This window comes from Penaeus chinensis, chromosome 27 (assembly GCF_019202785.1).
Source record: "Penaeus chinensis breed Huanghai No. 1 chromosome 27, ASM1920278v2, whole genome shotgun sequence".
In the NCBI taxonomy this organism is placed as follows: domain Eukaryota; kingdom Metazoa; phylum Arthropoda; class Malacostraca; order Decapoda; family Penaeidae; genus Penaeus; species Penaeus chinensis.
This window is the reverse complement of record NC_061845.1, coordinates 9872938-9890437: the sequence shown is the minus strand read 5'-3', so window position 1 is coordinate 9890437 and position 17500 is coordinate 9872938. Positions and strand designations below refer to the sequence as shown.

Sequence of the window (17500 nt, the reverse complement as noted above, 5' to 3'; positions counted from 1 at the left end):
ATGATCATAATGGTCCTCCATAAGTAACTTTAGCCACCAACTATCACATATATATCAGTTCATTTGGTCTGTTTAGGTGACAGAGGAATTCAATAAAGTCAAACAAAAAGTTTATCTTGTAGACCTTTTTGTTCTTATTGTGTGTATTAATATTCTGTATTTATTGCAATCAAATTATTGGGTACACTAACAGTGGGAAATCCCCCAAACTAGAAAGAGAAGAACAAAAATAAATCCTTAAATTCACTGTGTTACCTCCAGCACATTTGTAAGTTTGTAACCCATTTAGAACACAGTACCAGTGGAAAAATAACACACAAACATTTTCTTTTTGCAAATTCAGACCCATCTTGCTCAGGCAAAATATTATATTTAGAACTTCTGCCCAACCCTGAGGAAAAATAAAACCACTATACAGAAATCTTCATCATCTGTTTCTTAGCATTTTATTGAAGTTGTCTGAACAAAAACTGATGGAAAGACTTTTTTTTCATTCTTTCCATTGTTGTAGGGAGGAAAATTTGCCTGATGCTACTTATCTATAGACAATCAAATGCTTATAACAGTATTATATTTTATATAATAATTTTCTACCCACTTTAACTTTTTTTCTGGGAGAAGTAACCTTTGATTATTAGATGGTTAGGATGAAATGCAAATTCTTGAAATTTACAATAGTTAATAATATTAGTCATTTACATTCTTTAAAGCAGTTGAACACTGTGAATATGTTCATTCCTAAATTGTTAGACCCCAGATGGACAAAAAAAAAAAACATGTTTTATTTATCTTCTTTTTCTTTTTCACTGTATTGCATTTATGGTAATTTCTTTGCACTGTTTTGTAATTTCTCCCCATTTCAGGAACTAGAGGAACTACAGGAGTTACATGACTCAGAGGACAACAGCCTTTTGCAAGCTGAGAGACATAGTGCACAACAGAATGGGTCTAATTTAACAGAGACAATATATGTTAAAGAAGAACCACTTTTCTAAGGTTATGAAATATTTTATTATATTTTATATGTAAATAACATGTTGATAGAGTGTCTATTTTTCTATTATATGAAATATGTTGGCACTGTTTAGCACATAGATTTACAGTTTTATGTCTCTCAATGTGCCACAGAGTCTTCATTCCATGTATAATTCCTGTAATATAAAATCACATTTGTTACAAATGTATTATTACCCATTGTAGTGGATAATCAAACTCTGTAGAGTTAGAGATTTTAGTTTGGTAGCATGTCACCCAACTACAGGTAATCTCTAATGGGTTTGGCATGTTTTGGTGATGACTCTCAGGTGATTTTAAAGTGATCCTGTAATTACCCAAAAAAAAAAAAATCAACAATAAAATAACATCACTGGCTGACTAAAAAGGCAACACAAAAAGAGTATCCATTTTATACATTTATTTTGCACAAAACTTTTGAACACAACCAATATACATGACAACACACCATACACTTACTTGTTACAACAGAGGCACCCCGCCACAGCACCGAGAAGCACCAGTCAGCCAGCTAAAAATCTAACGGTATGTCACCACACAAGATAAAAGCCTCTCTCACAGTGACCGACCTGGCTTGACCTTTTATACTGGTGGCTTCCCGTGCTTGGTGACATTTTACCCATAATGTATTTGATCTATTTTATAAAATAGTGTATGGTAAGTTAAAAATAAGCTTTAAAATAAAAATAATAAAACTATACAAGAAATGTGCAGATAAGACAAATAAATGACAGGAAAGTATGAAAACGTGAAAGAAGGGATCCGCGAGGGAAAACAGGAAAACACGAAGAGGGAAACAAAGCTACGGTGAATTAATCAAAGGCAAAAAGGCAAGAATAAGACAAGATAACTATGGAACATAAGGTAAGTAGTGTACAACTCCAATATCTTGAATCAAAAATGATAGTGGAGGCCTCTTCTGATATCATAACTACATTATGATGAAATCTATCAATAAAGCTTACAATATTGTTTATCACTGAAGTTAACTAACAATCAGAAATATCTGGTTGTTATTTTCATCAGTGAGAGGAGCATTGCTTATATTTTTGCATTGCTTATATATATATATATATATATATATATATATATATATATATATATATGTATATAATGTATACAGAGATTATGGTTTATTAAAAAGTTTGATACTCCTTCTTGAAACTTATAAATAATTGCATATTCTACTCAGAGAGGCGGCATTGCTGAAATATAATAAAAATAATACAAGAATACAAAAAAAAAAATAATAATAATAATACACGGGTAAAAAATTCAATGCTTGAATTGTTAAAAACATGGTTTAGATAAAAAAAAAAAGAAAAAAAAAAAACAACCCTGCAAACAATTTTTAAACTAAGTGATTCCTCATAGATGGCAGATTCCATTTAAAAATTCCCTCTTTCCCTGTATCTATCTTCACCTGTCTATCAGTTTATATATTTATTATTGTCAATCCCTTTCTGCCTGCTCTCACTCACTATCTCTCACTCTCTGTCTCATATATGTGTGTGTGTATATGTATATGTATATGTATATGTATATGTATATATATATATATATATATATATATATATATAAAGTTGGGTCAAATTTGAGATTTGCACAGGAGAAAAGGGAAGAAAACACATTAGTCTTGCAATGCCCAATCCAAAAGCAGTACCAGTGGCATGACACTGTGGTTTCTTAGATAATAATGCCTTGGCGTCCGTCGTCGAGGCAGTTGCCGTTGGGACAAGCACCAGAGCCATCTTGCCAGCAGTTTTCAGCGTTAACCTACGGGGAAAGAGATGAAAGAATTATATTAATTACTACGCGCAAGAGGAACCATGCCTCGGGTCTGATTTTAATCACATAAAACTATTTGGTATCATTATCATAGAAACTGGGGGGGGGGGGGCGATATCAAAGAAAAATGGAAAAGAAGAAAACAAAATAGGGGGAAAGATCAGGGGCCGGATACTCAAAACAGTTTACAATGTTTACAACACTTCAGTGAATATCTGGAAATACCACTCGGGGAAAACAGTCGCTGAGCCTTCCATGGTGTTGTTGACCGTTGGAAGCGTGGCACTAACAGCCATGGCTTTCAACTAGTTGTTACGTATAGAAGGCTGACTGCTGATTGGTCAGTCGACTAACGATCTGCCCTCTCTTGGTAATCAATGGAATTAACGTTTTTGAGTGTGGGTGATTTACAATATAGTAAGGACATCGGAAGGTACGATATGGTAAGGCGTTACAACGTCCTCGACCTTGTAACGGATGGGTAGATTTGAGTATCCCGGTCCAGGCGCTCAGAAGATAATTAGTTTCTTGGTAAAATCTAAAATCTCAACTTGACTCCCGAAGGCAACTCCCAGGTAGTGGAGGATTCGCCACCATTCGCGGTCGCAATCTGCGCCCCGGCAGCGATAAGAGCTGTTTGAGGGGATCCACGTTGAAATGAAAAGTCACCAAGGTTATGGAAATATTGCAATATTGCATCTTTCTTTCACTCTGACTCCTTGCCCTTCCTTTCGTTTTGTTTTTTTTTTTTTTTTTTTAAATCTCCCATCCACTTCATCCTCTCCTCTGACTTCTCTACTTCTCTACTATCTCTTATTCATTACCTACCTTATCAAATAGCACTGTCCAGAAAATATGATTTGTTGATTTTATTAATCTTATTATAGCGATATTAGCTTTTCCGCCGACAAGATATGTCATGCAAAGAAGGTATTATGGCACAGACCTTCAGACATGGTCTTTTCTTTCCTTTTCTTTCTTTTCTTCATGCCATCCACTTATCCGAATAGTTAACTCATTCTTACTTTTTTCGCCACAATACTTTGTCATAATGCTGTGTGTTTAATTTGATCATTAACCATTGTGAAAATCCACAAACATCGCTTCGCCCCCAAGCCCGCCCGCCCCCAATAAATAAATAAATAAATAATCTTTCTCACCAGCACTGATGATGCCTCCATCTCTCTTCTGTCGATCTTTGATTGAGGACGCCTGGGCAGAAGCAAGAACAAAGCACCACACTACGAACACAGCATATATCTTCATTCTACAAGGAAGAATACAACTTGGATTAAATAGGGCTCTCAGGACCTTATAGGTCCCAAGGTTTTTGCCGTGGATTCTCTTCTAAAGAGATAATTTGACGCCCCACGGCAAAGCACGACCTTGGCCTTGTGTGCATAACTTTGGGTGTTATCGCACTTACTTTGAGGCTAGTGCTTACAATTAAAACACGAAGCACTGTGGCAATTGGCAGTTTTACTGTGAAGTGCCAACCGAACATATAAGGGTTGACGTCCAATCGGCAGGGTTTCAACCCCGACTGGCCCTAACACTGCCAATTGCTCAGTGTCTCATTTTTTAAATAACACTTTCCACCCTCTCGTGATCCTGTTAATTAGCAATTGCTAGCTTCTCTCCCTCACCCGTCACCATCACCCTTGCGCTATGCGATCATGGGGCACGTGATCAAATTATCATATTCTGGGGAGCCGAACTCCTGTGAGGTGGCTCTCCAGAAAATATCGCTGCTTCAAAGTTCACAACGAATACAAGGTTGTTGACAAGCCTGACTAAATGACCCCCTTCCTAGAATCCTCTGCGCTATGGTAAGCACAGTGGTTAGTAGGTATGTAGAATACAGTGATTAGTTTATTTTGTATTGTGCATGCTTTGGTAATGAGGATTTATTCACTGCAATGTACTTAAGTGTGCCATTAAATTATTTCCTAGATAGTTGGAATAACCCATGTTAACCGGTATGTTTCGAATAATTATATCCTTTTTAATGTTGATAACAAATAAGGTGTGACGTAGCATTAAATGTTATCAGTCTTGTGCTGTAGGCTGTGCAGTGCTTCTCGGCAGCCGATGGAAAGTTGGTAAATGTCCTTTAGAGGATAATATGGGTGAAAGTCACGTGTTCATTTATGTTTATTCCTTGATTAGGGCATTCTATGTGCATCTGGCTGTTAATGTAATGTAACGAAATGATTGTATTGATTTATTGTTAATTATATTTGTGTTCCTACTGCAGCATCATTATGTAGACATTGTCTGTTGCCTTTTTTTTGTTAATTTACATTTATTTGCTTGCAGCAAAAAATGCTCTTCAAGGTTTGTTCTTCGGTCTTCTTCATGTTCTCTGTGAGTAATAAAGGCATAAGAGTGAAGATCTGATTTAGCGCTAACACCCCAGACTTTACCAACTGAGAATCTAGAAAGGGTTCTCACAAGGTAGATGTTGTCTTTTGGTAAGCTGTGCTGTAGACAGTCACTGGCTGCCCTGGAGTCTGTATGTATGACCACGTGTCCTTCCCTCAGAGATACTTGGGCTAGGGCTCCCATGATCGCAACTGCCTTTGCTGTAGCGAGGAGGCGTTGTCTCTTACCCTCATGGATTTTGTTGCATCCCTTGTTGCAAAGCCGGCGCCTGTAGTGTGGCTTAAGGGTTCGACCGATCCAACCGTGAAGTAAGTTCTACTACCTGGAGGAGTAATGGCTGCAATGACCCTCTCGACTTCTGCCTTTAGACTAGGCATGGGGTATTGATTCTTTCTCCTTGACAAGCTCACAACAGAGAACTCGATCAAGGTTTGTGCCTACGGGGGGGGGGGGGGGCTTCAGTAAAGTCAGGGAAGGAGGAGTCCATGCCCTTGGCAAGTAGTTTTCCTGCTTGTGTGAGACAGCCAGGAGTTGTTTGCAAAGAGCTCGTGATCTTGTTCTAGGCGTCTGAATAATTTTTGTCAGACTTGTGTTCCTGGGTGCCTGGATAACTTTTTGAAAGGGACTGTGCTGCCATTATATCAATTCGTGAGACCTCCTTATGAAAGGAGAGGGTCCGGTCAATCCTTACCTCAAGATACTGGAAGACCTGGACCCACTCCAAGGCCATTCTCTGGATTCTCAGACTTGTGCCTTGAACATCGTGTCTTAGAGCCATGGCTTTTGATTTGGCTGCAGAGATCTTTAGTCCTGTCCTACAACACTCCTCAGATACAAGGTCCAGACAGCGCTGGGCTACTTAGGCAGTGTTGTCCAGTGGAGATGATTGCAAGATCGTCTTCATACATGATCTTGCACCCCACTGGGAGGTGTATGTTTTTAACTCCCTTCCTTTCCATCTTCCTATTTCCACAACCTCAACTACACCCCATCTCATTATCCTTCCATAGCTTAGGCGTCCCTCATTCTAATCATTACCCTCATATCACTGGTTCCGGATTTCCGACACGTGACATCTGCCGCCTGCACCCTGCCATGACCGCGGCTCCTTTGGCAGAAGGTAGAAGCAACGCGCGAGCGGGGAGATGTCATGGCCAGTGTTGATAACCCAAACGTGGTGAGATCGCCAAAGCACATCTCCCTGGGAGTCCTTCCGCCGACAGGGAGAAATCTCTGATCAAGGGAGGCAAGGGAGATAGCCTCTGACCAGCGATCTCACTCGTATTTCAACATTTCAGTCTCGGAGTGAGCCGAGGGCGCCACCGTTGCCCTGAGCGAGAAGTCCGTGCACGGTGGAGCCTTTCCCGCCTACTTTACCCCTTGGCAACGGGTCTTTTTCTTTTAATTTTACGTTACTTTACCTTTTGGATTAAATATTCATCAGCAACTTCACTGGCGGATTCTGATCCATGCCACGGAATATACGTCTTTAGTTTCACTCGCCGAATTTCATTTTTTTCTTGGAAAAATAGAATACGGTCTTACAGATTTTAATGAAATTAGGTAGGATGAAAGAGTACTTTATTACACATCTTTATACTGAATTTTATTCAATTTGACCGAAGGGAATTGTAGGCGCAGCGAAAGGTTAACTCTAGCCTTCTTATCATTTAAATTTTTATATTACTTTTGTTGAGAAAACCTCTAGGTCATATGAACAAAATGTATTCGAATTTGGAAATTCAATAATTCGTTTCAAAATTATCGCATGTTACATAACTGAAAAAAATAAAAATTCGTTAAAAAACGATAGGTTCATATTGACGTTCTGTTTAGGGGAAAAAGCATTTTGAGATCGGGCAAAAACTGTTAGCCGTGAGAAGTCTGAAATATTAAGAATTGTTTTTTACAAGTAATCGACCTTCAAACTTTTTTGATAATTTTCTATTAATTTTCCACATTTTTTTCGCTTGCTCTCTGACTACTTTTTACATAAGAGAAAGCCCAACCGTTGCTCTTTCTCTTGTTCTTTATTTCATTCAGATCAGAACAATGGTAACTGCACAGCATCACAAAATACACTATAATATAGCACTGAAATCCTCCTGCGAGGTCACTATGCGGTCCACGTGACCATAAAATAACGTTATAATATCACGTCCACCCACTTCTAAACTAAGCTAAGCTAATACTAAAACAGATACTACTACTCATGGTTCCAGTCCTCTTTCAACTGTGATGAGGAAAAATCCTAAAATCCCCCCCCCCCCCAACCCAGGGATGTTCCTCTAAAGTACAGGTGCTCTCCTGCCAGCGGTAAAGTACCCCGATAAGATCTATGAATATAAACCAGGGCAAACCTTTTCTGCCATGCAACACATGTTCAATTGTTATATCCTTGTTAGTTACAATTTACAGGTTCAGTGATTTACATTATACGTTTCAGCGGCAACATGTCACCATAAAACGTAATTCACAAAGGAACTATGCTTGAGAAAGAAAATACTACCCTTCTCCACCTTAACTGATCACGACGCTACTGGCACCACAATTGCTAAAGATCTTTACCTAAAAACTAGGCAACAACTGCCTTCTCTCTCGCTTGCCAGGGAGTGGTAACCATACGCCTCAATGCACCGAAATATAAAAATGTTCTTAACATACACAGTTCACCAAAATATGCCAACCACACGAAGTCACTGTCAAGAAAAAAGAGCAAATGCAGATATATAGCCAAAATAGATACATGGATACTGAATTCACATAAATACATACATATACATACTCGCACACGCACAGGCACACGTACAATCGTACATACACAAGCATACACACACACACACACACACAGACTTCTATACTGTATGCACACATCTAATATATATCATATATATTATATATAAGTGTGTGTGTGTGTGTGTGTGTGTGAACACTCTAAAGTAATATAATATACAGGCATGGTTCGCCTTCTTATAGAACCTTCCAGATTCTTTCCAACGCTTGCTCTTCCTCTTAATCAATCGCCATATGAGTACAAAAAAACGGTAAGAGACAAAAGTTCCGGTGAATGACTAGGAATTCTAAACTTTATCTGGTTAATGTAATTACATTATTTATCATGCAAAATACCAGACTCTTGTTCCATTTTTTTTTTTTTTTTTTTTTTTTTTTTTTAAGAATTAGGGGGAAAATGTAAGCAAGATTGGCAACACAAAACAGCAGTAGGAACATAAGAGCAGAGACGGTGAAGGTCAAGAGAACATGGCGTAATCAACAAACAAGTTATGTGGGCAAAAAAAAAAAAGTGCCTGTTGTTTGTTTTACACTGCGCTGTTAGGTTACTATGCGGAATGAAACAATCAAACGTCAGAATTTCAGGTTTTACATACAGCAGGTATTGACTGTTTGGGTTACAGTATTCAAGCTAGACTTAAAACTTAAACAGTTCAGTCCAACTGTCCATTTTTATTCGATTTCCAGTGTAAAACAAATCACAGGATTTCTAATCCACTTCGCTGAACAAACGGTTTTGTTCTAACAAGTCCCTCATCAACCATGCTTGTATCACAAACCTTTTGCAACGATATTATAAAATACACAACTTAAATAGGTGTGTCGTATGTAAATGTAACATATGTATGTATGGATCGTATGTAAATCTTATTACTATTTCTCGCAGCACGGACATGCAGTTACAACATACCACCACCATATTCCACGGGAATTAGAGGGATGTGGCGTGGAAGTACCTCTGCATATTATTGTCTAAAAAGAACTTTCATAGTTCGAACTGCCTTGCTATTAATACCACAGTGAATATACGATAAGAACCACTGCTTTCGATATTTACTGGTAATATACATTTATACCAAATTAGATCCACTCATAAATGCAATGCATCAGTGACATATAGCAATATATCTGCTATTATCACAGTCTATATCCATTGGAGTCTTCTCGATCCTATCCTACCATCTCCGGTCCGGAGGTTGGCAACCAGTTGCTGGTTGTACAAAGAGGCTAATAGGTGAAACAGGCCCTCAGAACTACTCCACCCGTAGTAACCGAAGTCAGGATAAATGACCTGTCTACTGTTATTCTTGGAACTACCGTTGACCATTGAAATGGTTCTTCCGCCAGTTCTAGGTACTAGTGATACTGCTGCCCAACATTAGGATATATAATCCATATCTGGGACCCTTTCAGGTGCTACCTGTCTCGGTCTTCTCGATGGAAGGGAAATAAGTAATTGAATTTACTACCAAATATGGTCTGAATGGGCTTTGGCAGTGATTCTCAACCAGGAGGTTCCACAGATCATCAACAAACATTCCGCAAGGAATGAATATTTGAATATGTTGAAATCCAATGAATTAAGTAAAATTGAGATACAATCCCTAACATCTCTAACGTCACATAGATTTTACTGGAATCAGATTATATATTCTCGCAATTTCTTCTCTTAGTATAATACAATATATACTTATACATGTATATAAAGATATGTGTGTGTGTGCGTGCGTGTACGTGTATATGCACATGCACTTACGCATGTATGCACACACACACACTTATCCCTCACCCTTTTATAACTGGCATTCTTAAAATTGTTTACGACATATGTGAAACAACCCGCATGGCGATTCGAGCAACCTTGAGGGACTGGCTTTGCTGACCGACAGCGGAGCCTTTTACGAAAACTAAATACGCTTTCATCCAGTTTATGTTTTTTTTTTTTTTTTTTTTTTTTTTTTTAACAATCCCTTCCCCTTGGTTTTGCTTGTATACATTTCCTGTATACAGTGATTTATAAATAAGCGAATGGTCTCTGTTCTTTTTCATTTGATTGTAATAAATTTTAATGTTAATTTAATTTTGACTTAATTGTGTGGTTATTTTCACTGTCTTGGTGGTTTTGTCTTGAAAGTCATGGGGGGGGGGGGTTCCTACTGTATATTGGCTGCAAGGATGACTTTTGACCCAGTCATTTCGTTAATCAGGAATTAAGTCGTCACTGATAGCAAATGTAATATTGAAAGGTTCTGCACGCAGGTTAGAAAAAAACTGATAGCATTATTCTGTCTTTTTCTAAGGCGACACTATATTATATATTCGTTTTAAAAAAAGGATATAAAGAAAAAGAAAACAAAACTGGAGGTTTTCTGAATCTGGAATATACTCCTGGAAATCGTGTGGAGAAATACACTTGACATACAAATACAAATGCTTTAACAGTGGTAGTAGGAAGAAAATCGTCAACTTATGGCAAGGGTTGTTTTTGCATCAACCACGACCGCCGCAGGGGACTCTCGCCTCTGTCTCAACACTCGGTAAGACTCATAATTCTCCGTCCCAAGAACAACGCACTACACTGACCTTGCTGACCTTGCCAGTCGCGTGATGCCATGCCAAGGTCGACATGGGGAGTCTCGTCTTCGGCAGCAACTGGCGGCGATGAATCTTAAGAATTTTCCTATTATAGATGAAAGAGATTCTCGCCAAAATTACACTTTTATATTTCTGGCCGTAGCTTGATCAAAATGCTCCAAGAATAGCTCATTTTACAAAAAAAAATTCGAAAAAATTACACATTTATAGCTCCGCTCGTACCTTAAACATACTCCTTGAACAGATCAATTTAGAATATATATATATATATATATATATATATATATAAATGTGTGTGTGTGTCGCAGATCCACAAGCGCTGATCGTGCTCACTTTGCTTACCAACCATGTCCCCCCCCCAACTCCACATACCCCCAATAAAGCTGAAATGACGCCCCTGGGTCTGACATCTTCTCTGCATGCTCACGGAAGTTGTAAAAAGCTCTCCTTGCTACCGACAGTGTTTCTTAAATCGATTTGTGTTATCGGCTTTACTCACGAAGCAGTCAGATTTGGTGAAAGTGAGAGCTGATCAACGCTTGGAATGAAGTAAGAAGGAAAAGATGAAAAATTATGCTGGGAAAAGAAATTTATCTACTAATTGAAAATGCATATCATTTTTTTCCATTCTTGTCTCGTGAATTATTATTTTTTTAATTTTCTTTTGCGTTTATTGCTTCTATTAACTTATTTATTAAGCCTCTGTTATTATCATTAAAATCATTCAACACTGTTCTTTTTGGTAATTAAAGTAAACACTGTAAAGATTAAAAAAAAAAAAAAAATGAAGAGGCATTTCTATAAGTCATATATTTCGATAGGCATCAATATCCTTCAAAATCTATTCTAAATAATCTTTTCTAATTGAAAAGATTTAAAGTGATCCTATTCAAACTTTAAACAATAATAACAACATAAAATGTACTAATCACAATTAATATGTTAATAGGCATCCTTATCTTTTAAAACCTATACCTAATTTTTAAAAAGTGATCAGATTCGAAATTAAAAGAAAAAATGCGATAATAACAATCCTGTTGTAGACATAAGTATATTTCAAAACGTATTCATCATATTTTCTTAATTTAAAAGACTTTAAGATTCAAAATTAAACAAATAATCGCATTAAACACAATCGATGCTACTGTGCTTCACAAACGAATTCCAACTAGACAATAAGTAAGAATCAAGTTGAGGTAAAACGTTTTACGGAAAAAACACCGTTCTTTCTGGCTTTTATTTTTATTAATGCTGTCTAACAAAATTCAAGCGGCTAGAGTAGAAATGATGCTACTCCTACTGCCACTACTAATTTTACTCCTACTGCTACTACATTAATAATAATTGATGTAAAGTATTGGTGATATTCTGATATAGCAGAAGGAATGAAAATTAAAGAGATAAACTTTATCACCTGGCCTTAGAAAACTAAATACAAACACATGCTCACAAACACACTCACCCTCTTAATAAGAGCGAGAGAGAGTGTGTGTGTACTTATTTATATGCACACAAACACTCCATCAAATACACAAAATACTAACAAGCCTAAAAGTATCTGTATGTACATCACATGCACACATATTTTCCCGTGTTACCTTTTAGATTAAAGGAGGAGTCCTTAGACATCTGCTATAATCTTGGAGGCTAAGGATAAGTCAGATATGCGAAGCTGAGCCTCGCCCGGGCTATGTCCATGAGGGGAGCCCAGTCTGTGTCGACTACTGGCGACTCGGTAACGTGTGTCAGCTGGTGCTGACTCGGATGAGCTTAGTCCTTACCTTCCGTGGTGCCCAGCCACAGCAGTAACCTCCAGGCGACAATTGCAACGAACCGCCGACACCCCACGTTACCACTGTACTAGCCCGGAGGCTATTTTGGAAGCGATTTCTTCTTCATAGGTTGCCAAGGACTACTCTACTTCAAACTGAATGCCAGCTTCCTTCCTCCGGCTGCATGATAATTACATCTGTTTTTGTTTAGTTTTATTTGATTATGCTTCTCTGGTCAACTAACAGTCTGCTCTCCCCTCATCTTGTTATCTACTAACCTACCTCTCCATTTCGTCTTATTCCTAACTACACCCATTTCTCTCTCTCTCTCTCTCTCTCTCTCTCTCTCTCTCTCTCTCTCTCTCTCTCTCTCTCTCTCTCTCTCTCTCTCTCTCTCTCTCTCTCTCTCTCTCTCTCTCTCTTCCTGACCAAATAGGAAATCCGAATAAATTACTTTTTGAAGTTATAACTTGTTTATCATATATGCAAATTTGATTTGTTATGAGTAGGCCTACAAGACAATTGAAAAAAAAAATGTATATTTATATGAGGAATAAAATAACAAGCACGTTTCTTTGTCCCTGGAAAACATTTTTATGGACACTTGGAATGAAATACTGTAGTGACGAGCGAACTACCATCAACTAGCTATATTGACAGGGACGAGGGTGCACGGCATAGAAGAGTGGGCGGGTGTTAGCTTGCTTGGCGTGTTAGGGACCGCCCACCCTTAATAGATTTGCCAGGTACAGTTGCGAAATTATGTTGCAGTACACTTGCTGAGACCCAGTTTTGTACAACTGGCAACTACTTCGATGTAAACATTAAGTAAATAGTATTTTTTTATGGGCGACTGTGGCAGTGTCAAATGTGTCTAGACACTTCAAAAATACTATACATATGCCATACATCTTTTTTATGTTATTTGATTTTGACATTTTTGTTATTTTGACTAATACTAATTTGGATGTAAAATCTACATTAAAATTTGACAACAGCGAGGTGGCAAGTTGAACGCTGATGAGTCGAATCTCGACTTCGCACGCAGGTTGCACATGACACGTGTGTTACGATGTGTTACGCTACTTCTCTGTGAAAGGTTTCATGTGCTTCAGAATGTTTGTTTTCAAGCATGTGATATGCCGCCTTGGCGTGAAAGTGGCCTTAACTGAGGCATAGGCAGCCCTACCCGAAGAGATGGGGTAGTTTAAGTGTCGAATTAGCCACTCGCCCTCAAACGACTCCCCCACTCCCTTGGTAGGGTATGTCGTCGAAGCGGTTGGCAGGGAGACAGTGTACCTTCAGTAGTCGAGAGAACAAGAAGGGTTGTGTATTTTCTTATATATACTTTCATCAATGTTTATAGTCTACCTTCTTACTTATTGATGCTCTTATATTTCGTGTTTTTATAGATAATGATTTCATAATTTGTTTTAATTTATATATTATATACTTCTTTGTCCCCGGCACTGCTGCTAAATCATTTTGCAGCCTTTACCTCCACGGTTGACGAGCGCCTGGCGTCATCGAAGCCGCTTGGTCCTGCGCTAGCATGTATCCATAACAGGCTATTCGAAAACTCCCGGTATTTTGATGAACAGCGGTGACACGAACTGTTAGAGGTTTACGCAGGTATTGGTCATTGCAACGGCGTCAGTTTTATTTTCAGTTTGAAAGACGGGTTATCCTTTTGCTGCACGTTTTGGTCAATATGTAGAAGAGGGTAGTGGGTTACTTTCGAAACAATTTGATATTTTTCTGCAAGAAATCCACTGGTTTCAACGATTCTAGGCATTGTTCCTTGTGCAAATGAATCGTTGAGGAGATATGATCACCATCTCCATCGACAATCTTGATTTGATAGTCCCGATAGCAGGGGAGGGCATGAAGTATATCAGGGAAATTATGGGGTAAAACAGGACCCCCTGGTTAAACAAAACGTCCTAACCCAACATCCAACCTAATCTGCCCCCAAGACCCCCGTGGTAGTATATGCGTCTAGAATTCACACTCGCAATGTAAACACGATGAGCGACTTGGCCAAAATTGGGATCTTCTCTGTTCTTTTACGTATAGCACCCTTGGGAAGCATTTGCGCATACATTGCCATAGAAGAACCTTGTCTTGGTTTGTATTGCTCTATCATTTCATGTAGATTTTATTACCTAACTACCACTACCTTATAGTACATATTGTCCCACTTGTTTTTTTTTATTTTTAGCCTGGGGCGTCATTTCAGCTTTTGCTGGGGTGGAGTCGGTGAAAATTAGCTGGTTTTTTTTTTTGGGGGGGGGGAGGGGGACGGAGAATAAAATTCAATGGAAAATCGAAAATAAAGGAGATACAGACAGATAAGAGAGAAGGTCAACTTGTCATTTTCTAAGTGCCCTTCGTGTTGACCATAGGAGGACCAAAACAAATGTGACACGTAATTCATTACTGCGATCTATTAAGTAGTTCCCGTTAGTTACTACGCGCCTATGAAAAATATTATATTGTAATTACCAGTGTCTGGATTCAATACATGAATCCAGGAAAACATTCTTTTAGTTTTATTATGCTTTTACTTGTTTTGGTTATTATTTACATTAGCGTTTTTTTTTTTGTTTTTTTTTTGTGCGGGTTTTGCTGATTTCTGTTTTCTATTCGCATTCAACCTGTTTTACCCCCGTAGTTCTCTGATCATCTTCCTGCCCTCCCCTGCTATCGAGACTTATCACGAGATTGTCAGCTGGTGAATGCGACAGAAATGATCATCAGGTTTGTTCTCGTCACATGAGAACAAATCTGATATATATATATATATATTGTCCGGGAACATCCGATTGTCAGTCAAAAAATGAACTTTAGATTTCTATATAATATTTTTCTGGTCGTTGCTGTTGTAATTTACTGTTACCACTAGTTGCAGTACAATTTAATGGAACATAGTGGGTACCGTGGTTCTGGTGATACTGATATGATCACAATACATGTTTAGAAGCAATCATCTGTTCCTGAACTTGTTTGAGTGGTAAATCTAGTATTACTGTATATAAATATACAGTATTAAGATGTATAAAGATCGATGATAACCAGGGGCGTCAATGGAGGGGGGGGGGGGGCTGGGAGTTAGTTGCCGTAGCAGTCTATTCTGTTTTGTATGTCTGTAATGAAATTGAATTAACTCTAAAAGTTGTTGGGGGTATGGCCCGGGGGGGAAGACACTTTGAGGGAGGACAAACCGTGCCCCCCTAACCCCCAATTCCGACCCTGGTATTAGCCTGTTACTCTATCAGCTGTGGCGCACAGTGTTTTGATGTCTGTCTCCACGAAGACTTCCCTTACCAGTGTATGATAACGCATGCCGAGGTGAGATATGATTTTGCATTGTTTTATCGTCTTAGTGACTTTCATAACTGTATAAGAGCAGTTCCGTTGTCAGAGGTTGTTTTCGAGCTTGACATTTAACCTAATGCAATAAATGTACTCTTAACATAAATATCTATATAACGTCTCTCAAGGGATTCGCAAATAGTTGCTCTATGCGAACTATGGTGCTCATGCCTCGGCGAAAGGCCGAGGGTCTGTCGACAAGAGATTGAGGTAGATTCGCCTGACCCTGCCCTTGTGTTTGTGAAGCTTTTGACCCTTCTGTTTCGTGTTTCCTATTTAATTATGCTTACCTAAATTTGGCATACAACTACCTATCGCTATTTTTAACGTTAACTTACGTATCTGCTGATAATCTGGGTTGCTGGTTCTCCTTGCATACTTTTTTTTTTTTTTTTTTTTGGGGGGGGGAGGGGGTAATAATTGTTTTATGAATCTCTTTCCCAGTCATGGTTAATGGTTAAAAGCAAAATAAATGTGCTAGACATCTAAGGTCATGTAGCACTATAGTAAATGGTAGTGAAGGGCGGTTGAGTTAGTGATTAGTTGTCAAAGTTGGGCAAAGGAATTGACGAGTAAATGGGTTAAGGTTGGGTAAGGTAATGTATAGGGGTTAGATCAAGTGAAGGATGTATATGCATTTGAGGAATGAAAACAGGTTGTCAAAGCAGAAAGTGTGAGAAGTTGCGGGAGGGATCACGAAAAATCGGTCCCATTTGGCTGGGCTAAATAGATTATTAAGAATTTTGTAGAGATGGGGGTAGTAGAAGGACTGGGGCATGTGGAAGAGGGAGTAGTGTTGAGGGAGGTAGTGTTATGGGGAAGTGGACAATAAGGTTGTAAGGTAGTATAAGGGAGGATGGGGGTAGTTGATGAAGAAGGTTGTGGGGGTATAGTTGTTGAAGTTGAGCATGTTGGGAGTAGAAATGTCTCCTGGGGTGTTGATTAGGGTGGATACTGTACTAGTCGGCATTGAGGAGGGGGTATTAGTTGTAGTGTTCAGAGCCGTGGTCAAAGGAGAGCCTGGGGTCAGGGAATCGGGCGAGTTTGAATTGGTGGAGCTATTTGATGAAGAGGCAAGCTCATTGCCTCTAATAATGGTATGGTTAATGGTTAAAGGTTATTCATTGTTGGCCATGATAAGCCTGGAGTATGGTGGGGAGAGAAACGGTCCACCCCTCAGGGTCGCTTGAGGGGTAAGGGCTAGACAACTAAAGCAGGGGAATTTTTTTTGTTTTTCTTTTTTTTTCTTCCCAGTCATGAGATTTTAATTTTTGGGGGTAATGATTGTTTTATGAATCTCTTTTCCAGCCATGGGAGAGTAAAGTTATGTTCAACAGCCAGGGTGCTCATATGACGACCAGGTGTTAAGCAAAATGCATGAAAAACTAAGCATGGGTGAAGAGCTTTCCATTAATAGATATTCTAATTGAAAAAATGCACTTTCTGAAGGGAGAAACTAGTGTTTGAGATGCGTGCAAATGTTGAGACTCGCCTTGAGGTAGCGCCAGAACCCTTTGGCGGCTTTACCTCCGCAGGTTGAATATCAGATCTGTAGTACTTAGAAATAATGCATCATCACTGAGTCTACCCACGACTTTGCCTTCTGTACTATGTACTTCAGAGCGAGATTGTTCTGGTGTTTGGAGCAGAAACCCCAGCCCCACAGCCCCTCAAACGCAACCAAAAACGATGGTTGCGAGCTAAAGGATGAGAGCTTCATTCAGTCGGCCTGTATTTTAAGGGTCGCACTGCCCTGTCAACCCTTTAACTACTTTCCC

General features: G+C 38.8%; 2 protein-coding genes across 2 annotated transcripts in view; both read left to right on the top strand.

The window, feature by feature from the left end:
* The window catches only part of LOC125039383 (protein bric-a-brac 1-like), a 9624-nt gene extending 8462 nt beyond the window's left edge, over positions 1-1162 (top strand). The window contains exon 5 of the mRNA XM_047633236.1: positions 864-1162. Coding sequence (XP_047489192.1) covers positions 864-995 — 132 coding nt within the window. The 3' untranslated portion in view covers positions 996-1162. The remainder of the gene's footprint in view (positions 1-863) is intronic.
* Positions 1-17500, top strand: part of LOC125039379 (mitogen-activated protein kinase kinase kinase 7-like) — a gene marked incomplete in the record, with an annotated part of 225210 nt that overhangs the window by 55720 nt on the left and 151990 nt on the right.